This window comes from Rhinopithecus roxellana, chromosome 8, assembly GCF_007565055.1.
Source record: "Rhinopithecus roxellana isolate Shanxi Qingling chromosome 8, ASM756505v1, whole genome shotgun sequence".
Classification (NCBI taxonomy): Eukaryota; Metazoa; Chordata; class Mammalia; order Primates; family Cercopithecidae; genus Rhinopithecus; species Rhinopithecus roxellana.
The window spans coordinates 26,968,907-26,982,631 of NC_044556.1; the positions used below are offsets into that span (position 1 = coordinate 26,968,907).

Sequence of the window (13,725 nt, forward strand, 5' to 3'; positions counted from 1 at the left end):
AGGGCAGCCTCAAACCCCTGAGCTCAAATGATTCTCACACTCCAGCTTCCCTACTAGCTGAGACTATGGGCATGCGCCACCAACAACAGCTCATTTAAAAAAAAAGTTTTTTTTTTTTTTTGAAGCAATGGAGTCTCCTTACGTTGCCCAGGCTGGTCTTGAATTCCTGGCCTCAAGTGATCCTTCTGTTTCAACCTCCCAAAGTGCTGGGATTACAGGCATGAGCCACCATATTTGGCCTCTTTTCTATTTTTTAAGACAACATATGTAACATTATTTTCAGTGAGGTGTAAATTATTTCCCACTTATTACTTACCTTGGGTAAACTACTAAACTCTGTTCATCGGTCTCCTTATCTGTAAAATGAGGATGGTAAAAACAGCATATACATCATAAAGTGTTTGTGAAGATTAAATGAGTGACCATGCATAAACCACTTATAAGAATGTATGACTCAAGCAGACACTCACTACTTATCATTGTTTTTTTTTTTTTTTTTCTTTTCCTGAGACGGAGTCTTGCTCTGTCACCCAGGCTGGAGTGCAGTGGTGAGATCTCGGCTCACTGCAAGCTCCGCCTCCCAGGTTCATGCCATTCTCCTGCCTCAGCCTCCCCAGTACAGGCTCCCCTCACCACGCCTGGCTAATTTTTTGTACTTGTAGTAGAGAAGGGGTTTCACCGTGTCAGCCAGGATGGTCTTGATCTCCTGACCTCGTGATCCACCTGCCTTGGCCCCCCAAAGTGCTGGAATTACAGGTGTGAGCCACCACGCCTGGCCTATCTTTCACTGTTAATATTACCTACTCAGGAGACTGAGGCAGGAGAATTGCTTGAATCCAGAAAGTGGAGGTTGCAGTGAGCAGAGATCGAGCCTGGGTGACGGAGTGAGACTCTGTCTCAAAAAAATAAAAACAAAAAACAAAAAAACCCACAAAAAACCAACCCAGTGATAGTCCCACTTAATGGGAAGCTGAGACTACAGGGGGAATAGACATATTGCTTAGGAGTTGTACTAATGAGTAGGTTTGAAATTTTCTCCCTTTGTGGGGCTGTGAACTGCATGCTCAGATGCTCAAAGCATGGAAGTAGGGGGAGTATGTGAAGAAAGGCAATATTAATGTTGGATAGCCAAAGAGGCAAATTATAGTCAGGTTTTCCCTACTCCTCTTCCTTATCCTTCCCCCTTCTTCCTATTTTTCTTCTTTTTTGGTTGACAAGCATTAATATGACATTTCTATGTTTAGAAAATTCTCTGCCTTAGGAATTTCCATGAAACGTGGCCAGATTGGCCAAGCACACATACTCTCCAGGGTTTTAATACTAGAAAAATCAATACAGAGAAACAGGACGGTGGAGATATTTTTATGGCAGTAATAGCAGAGAAGTTCTCAGAGGCAGCTGTGGTACTGCTGTCAGGGACAGCAACTGGAGTCCAGTAACATCAGTGTTAATGACAATATTTACACTGGTGAAGATGGTGTGACATTCAGTATCAGGCAAAGGTAGCAGCAATGTCTGTACCATTGGTTCTGTGGCCTGGTTTTTGGCTATAATCCAAGCTATGCAGCCTTGCTTTATTCTGCCCATTTTCTGAGCCCATTCTCTATGGTTTCTGGCAATTCTGTGAGTTACAGCATTATTAAGAATTTCCTGGTTCAGATTGCAATTAGAAAACCTTGAATCTTCCTTCCTAGCCAGAATAAGTTTATGAAGGAAAAAATAAAGTCTTTTAATAACTTACATTCTTTACAGACCTTAGCAGAGAGCATTTTGAGAGTACATTTGATACTGTGGTTAATACATACCAGGATCCCCAACTTGAACATGTTATCATTTACTAAGGAATGCAAAACTTGTACATGAAACAAATACAATCTGCAAGACGGAATAAAATTAAATGCTAAATTGAGAACAGACTGTCATTTAGAAAGTCTTTCTGAAAGAGATGGGACTATATTTAATTTCTGAAGGATGGGCAGGAGATGGCATTTAAAGTACAGAAATCATCAAGCACAGGAACAAATTTGGATATTCAGGGGGCAGTGACCAACCTGACTGAAGGGTGGGTGCATGTCTGAAATCAATGGGAATATATTTGAATGATAGGAGAAAATACATTATTAAGGCCTTGCCTCTAATCAGAAATAAAGATATTCTCTATTTTCCCAAATAAGGAATTCTTACATAGAGCTAATGTATTTAAACATTTTTAAATGGGCCTACAGAAAAGAGGTGGGGCTGACGGAAGTAAATAATAAAACCTGAAGATAAATTAAAAAATATATCAACGTGGGCTCACTTTTCCATTATTTTTGGAACTTAGTTTTGTTTTTGAATAATAAGCAGTTAAATAATTAAAGCTTTGCCTTGGCAGTGCAAGGACTGAAGATTATTTTTCGGTGGCAATTTTCCAGACTTGCTAGTTGTCCTTGGGTCTTGGTAACATTCTGCTCATTAACTTCAGGAAGACGTCCAGGAGTAAAGATGCATTTGAAAGTGGCTGAAAATAGTTTGTAAAGCTCAGCTTTCCTGGCTCGACAGTGAAATGACCGCACAGGCCAGTCACTGGGTCAAAAATCAATTAACTAAACGGGAAGTTTTCATGCCTTTATTTTTACACTAGCTCGAAAATCACAACCAAGAAGAAAGGCAACCACTGAATAGAGGAAATACAGTATTGTTATTGCTGTTTTTTCTCTCTTGGCAGGCTGGGTCGGGTGCCTTCCAGCCTCTCTGTGGATCCCGCGAAGTGGACGGTTCGCTCCGTGGCTTCTTCCCCGACCCCGCCACCGCGGAAACGGTCACTCGGTGGCCCCCGACTGGGTCAATGCGAGGACGCCCACCTCCTACCTTTGAGTCTCTCCTCTTCTCCAGGGGACAGCCAACCCATTCTCCACCCTAGCCGGAGTCCGAGAGTTCCAGTCCCGCCCCTCCAGCCCGCCTTAGGCCAGGTGGGGATGCGCCCGGCCCGGGCCGACGCTGGTCCCGGCAGTTCCGCGTCTGCGCAGCGGGCGAGGGGCTGGAGCGGGGCCGGCCGGGGAGGCGCAGGAGACGCGGGAGCCAATGGGCACGCTCGGGGGAGCCGGGCTGGCGGCGGCGGTGGCGGCCAGCCGGCCGCGCACTCTCGGGATGGAGGGCGAGCGCCGGGCATCTCAGGCGCGCTCCTCGGGCCTCCCGGCCGGGGGCGCCGACGGGGACAGCCCGGGGGGCAGCGCCCCCTTCCCGGGCAGCAGCGGCTCTTCCGCCCTGTTGCAGGCGGAGGTGCTGGATCTGGAGGAGGACGAGGACGACCTGGAGGTGTTCAGCAAGGTGAGGTCGGCGGCGGCGAGTCCCGGGAAACTTCCAAGGCAACTCCGGGAGTTGCCAGCATTGCGCCGACGGCTGCCTCTGGCGCGCTTGCCCTCCCGGGGCGGCGGCTCTGAGCTGGGGACGGGTGAGGTCCCCCGGGCTGCTGGATCCCGCCTGCCAGCTCTGGCCGCAGCCGGGGCCGCGTCGCCTCGGGGCCTCAAACCGCAGCCGCTCCCTCCTCCGCACTTTGACCTTCCGTGTGGCGGGGCTGTGGCTTCGTGGAGTCTGCAAAGTTGTGATTTGTTTTCCCTTTCTGCTTCTCTGATAGACATCTCCTCGCGGCAGCTCCCGAACCTGGGAGGCTTGGTGGCTCGAAACCGCCCCCGCCAGCTGCTTTTCGGGCGAGGCCAGCCCTGAACTCTGGGAGAAAGATTAGCCAAGTTTAGAGAAATTATTCTTAATTTAGTGTTGTTGGTTGTGGATTTGAGACTTGGGTGACACCCGAGGTGAGTCTCAGGTCCTGTGGGAATAGGTTCGAGGAAATCTCCCTAAACAGGAGAAAACGGTTGTTTCTAACAGGAAGCTCCTCCGCTGAGGAGCTAAGAATTTTTCAGATGGTCAGCTACTGCCACCCAACCCACAGCCAGCGCTTTCGTTTTTCCTTGTCCCCGGGAAATTTATGGACCAAAGGCTCTTCTTTCCTTATTTTACAGTTGGAGGGAAATTGACTTGTGTGGGCTAGTGGTACACTTTTGGTACGTGTAGACTGATGGCTGTAATTTCTTAAAGGGTTTTAGAAAAGAAAAATACCTTTCTTGCAGGGAGGTTTAATGTCACTCCAGTTTCTCAGGTTGCTGCTGAAAGAAGACCTGAGTTCAGATCACAACGCTATATTAATTACTAAGAAGCCTGTTCATTTTGATGTTACCTGGAGATGTTAGGTAAAGCAAACGACCTCTTAACCACCGCATTCACTGTGGGAGAGCAAATCCAAGTTAGGAAGTGGACATGCATACGCTGACTCCAAAAAAGAGTATGTAAAACTTATTCCTACTTCGGGTTAAATGGAATGATAGGCCCAGGTTTGTATTCCGGATATTTAAACAGACTATCACAGTTTTGTGCTCTTGACTTTTCTATTAAATAGTAAAACAATGGAATTATTTTATATTTAGTTGTAAAAGGTAAACGCTGCCTTTTTATATTCCACACATACTTTATGTTCAGATCAACGACAATTGGCCAGTTGGTGATTTACTTTCTTTTCTTCTTTACATTGCTGTTTAGACAAGGAATATTAGTCTATGGTTATGCATTGTGAAACTTTCAAAATGGAATGGGATGGGATGTTGGAAATGGCAATAGTGTATCAGAAAAATTGGGGTTTCTGTTTTTCTTTTTTTTTTTTTTTTGTCCAGGCTGGACTCAAACTTCTGGCCCAAGGGATTCTACCACCTTCAGCACCCAAAGGGTTTGGGATTACAGACTTGAGCCACAGTGCCTGGGATTGTTTTAAACTTGTCAAGTGGTTTCTCTTTCCCCGGATTCTAAGTGTCCTAGCTGGCTCTTAAGAATCAATGTTTAAATGAGGTCCTCTCGTCAGAGGCAGATCTAAGGTGAAGCTAATGAAATTGAAGCTTCAGCGCTATTCGTTTGCTTAGACCTCTGGGCGTGTTGGGGGTTGCTGGAGTTGCAGATGTTCTAGGTGGGAAGGAAATGACAGGTCCCAGCCAGAAGCGTTTCTAAATAAGCATTTCTGGTGAACTGCCTAAAGCTCTCTCAGACTAAGGAATCTAGATCTCCATGGCTCCAATCATTTATTGAGATTTCTTTTGTCATCTGAATAATTTGTTTTTCCACCTAATTTTGTATTCTTTTAAAAGTGGACTTTCGAAACTCTATAAGCCCGTACACCTGGGTCCACCCTGCTTGTTAGTGTTAACTGCGCGTCTTGGATGCTTAGAAAAAGTTAAGAACAACGTCTGTAGAAACTGCCCACATAGATTAAGGGAAAGATAATAATATTAGTGAAAATCCAAAAAGAATAGTTGGAAAAGTTTAAAATTAGCCACTTTTATCCATTTCAATAAGTTGAATTTCTCAACCGTTATCTGTAGTTAAGCAAGCAAATTTAAGAAAGCCGGCTCCACGTGGCCTTCCCTTTCCACTACTCCCTTCCTTGCCTCCTCCTCTATAAAGCAAACACCACTGCTGTTCAGCCTACCCTAGGATGGAATCTCACAATTACTTACGAAGCAGACTGTCCTCCCCTTTAGTACTTTGAGGTTGGCAACCTGCATATTCAATTTACATTCACCTTTATAGTCTCCTTATTCCCTTAGATTATTTGTGAATATGTGCCTGGTGCCCTCTTCCAGAAGCTTTTTAAAGAGTATGAATTTTCCCAGCACTTTGGGAGGCCGAGGCGGGCAGATCACTTGAAGTCAGGAGTTTGCAACCAGCCTGGCCAACATGGTGAAACCCCATCTCTACTAAAAATTTAAAAATTAGCTGGGTGTGGTGGCGGGAGCCTTTAATCCCAGCTACCTGGGAAGCTGAGGCAGGAGAATCACTTGAACCCGGGAGGCAGAGGTTGCAGTGGGCTGAGATCACACCACTGTATTCCCTCCTGAGTGACGGAGTGAGACTCTGTCTCAAAAGAAAAACAAAAAAACTTCGTATTATTTCTTTTTTTTTTTCCCACAACATATTACAAGTACATGGCAAATATTTTTGTGTTAAGTATGATTAAAAAAATAAATACAAGATTTAGTTCTTGCTATCACAATTTTACAGTTCAGGTGGGAAGATGGGACAGAAACTCTAAATGGCAATATAAATCAAGAGGGATGGAAAGTAAAACAAAGTTGCTCTGAATTTTCATGTAATCCAGGGAGCAGAAAATGATGCCAACCTCAAGAGAATGCAGAGGACATTGATTTAAAAGAACGAGTATAGATGTTAGAAGAACAGAAACAGTCATACAAAAACAGTAAAATAAAAATAAAAAGAAAATAAAAGAGATACAAATGGTAACAAGAGCCTAAGAATTATTTTAAAACTAGGTTAAAATGAGATGAGGCTGCCAAAATATTTAACTGGAGAAAAAGGGCCAATTTCTTCACATTTAAAGGAAAAAATTCTCCTCTTTGGGGGAAAAACAATAAATTAAAATAAATTGCCTTTATTTTTATTGAATGTTGAATGGAAGAAACAGCTGTGGATACAGAGTAGTGGTTAGGCCACAATGAAGCACTGAGATGCTTATCTGGTAGTAAGTGATAGCTCTCATTGGCCTCTTTAAAGATATTCAGGATCATAAAGTGAGATATATATCATCTAGGATAATCAGGGAACTTACAGATGTGATCATCTTCATCACTACTAGTCATCTTTGAGAAGTCATGAAATACAGGAATGGTTCCCTGAAGCTAGAGATAGGTAAATATTGTTTTTACAAATAATGGGCAAAAAGGAAGTTCTGGAAGGTACTGAACAGTAGGTTTCATTTCAGTCTCCAAAAAAGCCATGAAGTGAATTATTTAGTATGTTGTTTATAAACACTTTGAAAAAAACATGATCAATAGAAGCTAACATGTTTTATAAGAATAATGAAAGACTTAAGATTGTGTTTATGGTAAATCAGAGTTAATTGAGCAAGGCTTTTGAGAAAAAAATCACTCATTTCTTCAGAAAAGGTTATTTATTTATTTATTTTTTGAGATGGAGTTTTGCTCTTGTTACCCAGGCTGGAGTGCAGTGGTACAATCCTGGCTCACTGCAGCCTCTGCCTCCCAGGTTCAAGCAATTCTCCTGCCTCAGCCTCCTGAGTAGCTGGGATTGCAGGCATGCACCACCATGCCTGGCTAATTTTTTGTATTTTTAGTAGAGACAGGGTTTCATCATGTTGGCCAGACTGGTCTCGAACTCCTGACCTCAGGTGATCCACCGGTCTCGGTCCCCGAAAGTGCAGGGATCATAGGCGTGAGCCACTGCGCCCAGCTGAAAAGGTTATTCTTGAAAGAATAAAGTTGAGACATCTAACATAGACATGTATACATGTCTTTATATATGTTTTTTCTTTGTCAGTTTGGAAATTCAGTATAGTGATGGAGCTGCATAATTGTACTATTCATCTATCAAATAATTAGACAAAGATTAGGAAGTCCTGCTTACTAATTTCTCACGTGTGTTCTCTGAACAGTCTTTATTTGGTTTCTGTTGTGTGCCTGTATCAGTTATCACCCTGATAAAAATCAGAATTCTCTCCAATGATTTAAATGAGAGTTGAATGCGGGGACTATTTATGGAATTATTGGCAGAGTTAGTGAACATACAAGGAATACTGAGGCATTTAGAGAGTTATAGTGGCAAAAAACTATTAGCGTCCCTAGCTTTAAAGGGACAAGAAATGGAAATAGCATTGCTGGAAACCAGTCAGACCTGGAGCTGTGGAGATGGGGACACTTCTTCAGGAAGTGTATTTACAGAGAGAGGTAGCTACTGCCAGAAACATGCCAAATCAGGAGGAAATAAGGGGTATGTTCCCTGAATTCCTCTTCTCCTACCCTTGGTTCTCCTGCTTGCACTCCTCATTGAGTGATCTTGCTAAGGTGATGTCATCCATAGTGCCAGCCTCCTAGGGCACAGAAAATAGATGGGTGGGGTCATAGAACATAGTACAAAAATGTGGAGTTACTTTCAATAAAGGTGGCTGTGTCAGTATCTCTCATTCTATATGCTCTTGTATGATGTGACCTGCCACTCTCCTATGGAGAGGTGGAATAAATGCTGCTTTCCTTGAACTTGGGTGGGATTATGACTGCTTTGATCTATAGGATATGGTGGAAGTGATGCTGTGCAACTTCCCAGGCTAGATCATGAAAGGGAATGTAGGTTTTGTGTTGTCCAGTGGGACACTGTGCTTTTTGGAGCACCATGTAAGACATGCAACCTAAAACCTCCATGTTAGGAAACCCATGTTACATTGAAACCACATGTAAATGCTTGGTCAGCAGCCCCAGCTGAAGGCCCTGGCACTATCCAGCATTAAGTGGCAGGCTTTCATGTGAAGATGTCTGCATGATTTCAGCCTCCAGCATTCACATGCCCTCAGCCATCAAGTCTGTTCAGTTGAGCCCTCATATATAATGGAGGAGAGACAAGACATTTCTGCTGTGTGCTGCCTGAATTCCTGCCTAAACCAGTGGGCATAATAAAATCTAAAACAATAAAATCATTTTATATGACTAAGTTTTCAGATGATTTGTTACACAGCAGTAGTAACTATAACAATAGCTAATAGTCTGTATATCATAATCGGCTTTCCAAATCTTTTGATAAGTTAGAACATTGTATTCAGGAGTAGACTATGAAATTTAATTGGCATAAATATGAAGTTCTGAAGAAAGCTCCATTAGTCATTGTAAGTAAAAATACCATTAAGATATAGGCTTAGTGGTTAGGAGTAGAAACTCTCATTTCTTTTTATTTGAGATAGGGTCTCACTCTGTCACCCAGCCTAGAGTGCAGTGGCATGATTTTGGCTCACTGCATCCTCCCCCTCCCAAGGCTCAAACCATCCTCCCACCTCACCCTCCCCAGTAGCTAGGACTACAGGTGCACACTGCCACACCCAGCAATTCTTTTTTTTTTTTTTTGTATATATAAATTTTTTGTATTTTTAGTAGAGATGGGGTTTTGCCATGTTGTCCAGGCTAGTCTCAAATTCCTGACCTCAGGTGATCTGCCCACCTCGGCTTCCCAAAGTGCTGGGATTGCAGGTGTGAGCCACCGCACTTGCGCAGGAGTAGGGACTCTAACTACATTGCCTGCATTTGAAATCCTGGCTGCACTGCTTACTAGCATTGTTGCCTAAGGCAAGTTACTTAATGTCAATGCGTCAGATATTTCATCTGTAAAATGAGGATAAATACTAACATGACGATTACATGACTTAATATATGTGTTCCCCTTTCCCTAAGGCCTACATCCTGATCTTGTCTTAGTGGGCCTTACTATTTTGATGATTACGAAAAAGCAAACAAACAAAAAAACAAAACAATAAAACAAAATAGGGTTGATCCAGGACTATTTATGTTTCTCTTACAAAAAATTTCACTCTGTGCCATTATAGCTCTCTTATAGGTTAAGTATTCTTTTGTATTTCTCCTTGGGGAGGAAGTCTAGGTAGGTGAAGTAGAAAGGTGAAAAGCTCAGTTTCTCTTTTTGGGGTAGCATATGTGATCAACAATAAAAGCAAAAAAATAAGGAAACTTCAGAATAAGTTTGGGGAGACCTTGTATAGGACCATTTTATGTGCAAAAACGCCAGTGGTTTTCAGTGACTGAAAAACCAGTATACACAAATGACGTGGTATTGAATTTAAACACTGTGTTTTCAAGGTCATATAGGGTATTAAATTTAATGTAATTTGAACTGTCCATGCCACTTCTGAAGATCCATTCCACTCTCAGCATTTTGAAAGGAGAGTTAACAGTCGATGTCAAAAAATGGCAGAGGAATATGGTCTCATCTTCAGATGCCAGTGCCTTCTTATGGATTCTTTGGAATACTGTGTTAAGATGGAGCTGAAATCTGGTCTGGGCTTAGAAAGAGGGCTTAGATCCATTAACAAGATCTTCCATTGGCACAGGAAGTAGTAACAGTCTTGTTATATATTTGCTATCCATGAAACAGAATCAACTAAGGGATTTCACTGATGATATGTTCGGGTAACCATGACCTGTGAGGAAAGTCTGGGGAAGAACAAAAAGTGATTTAGCTTGGAAGAGATGGGTTAATTCTTTTAATAACTTCTTTTGAAGACTTATTATGATCCAGGTGGATTAAATGTTTACAGTTTTGAAGGGCAGAACTAGGACCACTGGGTGAAAAAATATAGAGAAGTTTCAGGCTTATTCAGAAAATAGATTTATAATTAAAGGTTCCAAAATGAAAGGGATTACCCAACAGGATCACGAATTCTGTCACTAAAAATGTTCTAGAACAAGCTGGATGACTGTCCCAGAGGAGAGGAGGGTGTGACAGTTGAACTGTCCTTTTTTACTACTAAGAGCCTGTTCCAATGAATTTTTAACTTACTAAATTTAACTGTAAGAGCAGTGGAAAGTCTTAATTAGATGGGCCTATTCATCCCTTCAGTTTAGGGCCAAATTGGACTATGTTCTGACATTCTCCAATTCTTAATTTCTCTTCCCAAACCCGTTGTCTTTTCCATTTAATTTTCTCCTAGTGATGTAATAATTCCTTAGGTGTCCAGGATAAAATCCTCAGTGTTTACCTTCTAATCATCCCTCTCATGCACTCTTCATGTCTGTTCATATATCTGAATGTCCCCCGTCATTTTTGCCTTTTTAGTATCTCTGGAATTGGTGCCTTCTTTCAGTTTCCTTTCCTGTGTTTGGAGTGGTTATGTGGTTACCTCTGAGAACTATTAAAATAGCCTCATAAGGTCTTCATTCTCTTAATATTCTGCCTCCATTCTATGTGTTCCCAACAAATCAGCGTTTCCGGAGCACACAGCTCTGATCATATTGTCACCTTTGCCATTCACAGCTGTTGATGATCAGGCTGTCAGCCTTCTCCTTCACCATCACTCTCTTTCCTGGAGAGCCTCACTGTTCAGTTCCATGACTGTTACATCACCTGGGAGGTGGTTACAAATGGCATCTCAGACCCAGTGAACTGGAATCCGATTTATACAGGATTCCTGGTGATTTGTTTCCACCGTACAATTTGAGAAGCACTGATCTAGGTTGGTCCACTTGCCACTATGTGAACTTACTGTGTATTTTTCTACTTTTGTGTACTTATTGTTAGGATAGTGAAATAAAATCTTTTCTGTTACTCATCATCCTTAAGAACCTTTTTCAATCCTCAGCTCGAATTAATTTTTTCCAGTCTGTGCTCTCCATACTAGTGTTTCGAATCCTCTGATGCTTAATACATTCTGCCTTATAAATAGATATTATTTCTCTTTTCCAAAATCTTGATTGCTTGTCTACTTTCAATAGATGAAGCTCCTTGAAGGTTGGAGAGTAGGAACTCTATTTACAAAATAAATACATTAATGAATGACATAGCCTCTGACTTTTTTCATATTTATAGAGACAGTTATTACAGCAATTTGCTGGTGGTCTGTTGTTAGCGAATTCAGTTTGTATCATATTGGTCTTTCCTGTCAGGATACTAAACTAAATAGAATTAAATTAGTCTTAATTAATGGTGAGTAATGTTATTGTTTGATAATACAGATAGCTATGTTGAGCCTGAATCCTGAACAAAATCCCCCATTTAGATTATATTAGAAGAAATAAACATGAAGCATAAACAATCCAAAGATAATAATTTAGAAACCTTCTTTTACTTGAAAAAGAAAAAAACATATTAAGCTATTAATGCTATAATAGCACCTGTCTCGGGGAGCTTGGTTACAAGCAGTGGAAACCAACTCTGGCAGGAAAGAAGTGCAATCTTGAATATTAGATTGCTCACAGAGTAGATGTAAAGGCTGGAAATGCAGGTGCAGAAAGGGACAGGCACTAGCAGAAACTATAGCCAATGTTATGTAGTCGTGTGCTGTGTAAGAACGTTTTGGACAATGATGGACTGCCTAAGACTATAATACTGTGTTTTTACTGTACCTTTTCTAATCATGTGTTGCAGCCCTGCCTACAGTTTTCAGTACAGTAACATGTACAGGTTTGTAGCCTAGGATCAATAGGCTGTACCATATAGCCTATGTGTGAAGTAGGGTATACCATCTAGGTTTGTGCAAGTGAACTCTATGATGTTCACACGATGACAACATTTCCTAAGGCTGCATTTCTATCCCCACCGTTAAACGACACATGCCTGTATTTGAAAAGGGGATTGGATGTTGTCTAAACAAAGAAAAAAAATTGTGAGGACCTATAGGAAAGAGCTACAGCTCTTTTATGCAGAGACGGTGTTTATTTATTTATTGGTCAAGAGCAATGAGGAAAGTTATGACAAATATTTTGAGAAAATGATATTAAAAGACTCCAGATTTAAACTTAGTGTACTCTGAAAAGAATACTTTATTTCCATGAGTTTTAAAGATAAAGTTTATGTTCGTATCCTTGAGGGTCCTGATAATATGCTCTAGCACACTCTGAACTGATAGCCTGCTGTAGTTTTACAAGTAGCTAGTGTGATCAAAAGGAAGCAGATTCAATAGCTATGTGGTTACGGTGTTCAAAATTTATTTTATTCATGTTTGTTTATTTGTGTCACACACTTTCCAAAGAAGATATGAGACTAAAAGTTAAACATTTACATTGGAATCACCTTAAGTATATACTTTACAGTTTTCTCAATAAACAGGTAAAGAGTTATATGCTTAAAAGATTTTGCTTATTTTAAACAGAATATTTGATTAACTTTGGATTGTGTATATCAATCAAGCTGGATAATAGAGTGTTACCTCTAGTATTAACAAAAAAGACAATTAAAATTATTAGTAAATACTGACATAAAAATCTGCTTATGTTAAAACATAGGGTTAAACCAACAGTTTTAACATTGAAATAGAAAAATTGTCTTATTTTTTGACATTGAGAAATGCTTTTATATGACATGCTCTTTTTTTCTTTTTAAATTCAATTTTATTGAGTATATTTTATATACCATAAAATTCACCCATTTTGGTTGAATGATTATTTTAAAGATAATTAACCAATTGTACAACTGTCACTATAAACCAGTTTTAGAACATTTTCATCTCCCCAATATGATCCATTATGCCTGTTTACAGTTAATCTCTGTTTTCTCTCTGTCACAGACAAAAGCCACTCATCTAAATTTTCTGTTTATATAAATTTGTCTTTTTAGGTAATTGCAAATAAATAGAGTCATATCATATATGCTTTATCATAATTTTGAGGTTCTTTCATTTGTCATATTTTTAGGTTCATTTCTATTACAAAAATGATTTTATATCATAGTTTTATTTTTAGATACATTTTTGTTTTAAAGTAAACAGAAGCTTAATCATTTAAATTGAAATATTAAGAGAAAAAGTCTGTTTGGAATGAAAATGAAAGCCTTATGTGTTACCAGAAACAAATGGCAAATTCTTGGTATATGAATCTTGGAAATTAGATAAAACGAATCTCTAATTTGTTCTGAGAAAAATGTGCATGTGTATTTTGTAATCTAATTTGAACATTGAATGCTATCTTCATCAGCTTTCACTAGGTTATGCTGCAGTACAACCTCGAGATTTCAGTGGCTTGCTTACAATTACTTTTTCTTTCTTGCTCGTGTATCTGTCAGCTGTGGCTAAACTGTGATTCTGCTCTAGGCTTTGACTCTGTTCCACATGTCTTCTTCATTTTGGGATCAAGACTGAAGCAGTAACCTCTGACTGGGACATGCCACTCCTATGACAGA

General features: G+C 40.5%; 1 protein-coding gene across 1 annotated transcript in view; it reads left to right on the forward strand.

Moving 5' to 3' along the window:
• Window positions 1-3,039: 3,039 nt before the first annotated feature.
• SNX7 (sorting nexin 7) overlaps window positions 3,040-13,725 on the forward strand; it is a 107,022-nt gene continuing 96,336 nt past the window's right edge. Inside the window, exon 1 of the mRNA XM_010367730.2 lies at window positions 3,040-3,309. Within this exon, the coding sequence (XP_010366032.1) occupies window positions 3,064-3,309 (246 nt within the window). The 5' untranslated portion in view covers window positions 3,040-3,063. The remainder of the gene's footprint in view (window positions 3,310-13,725) is intronic.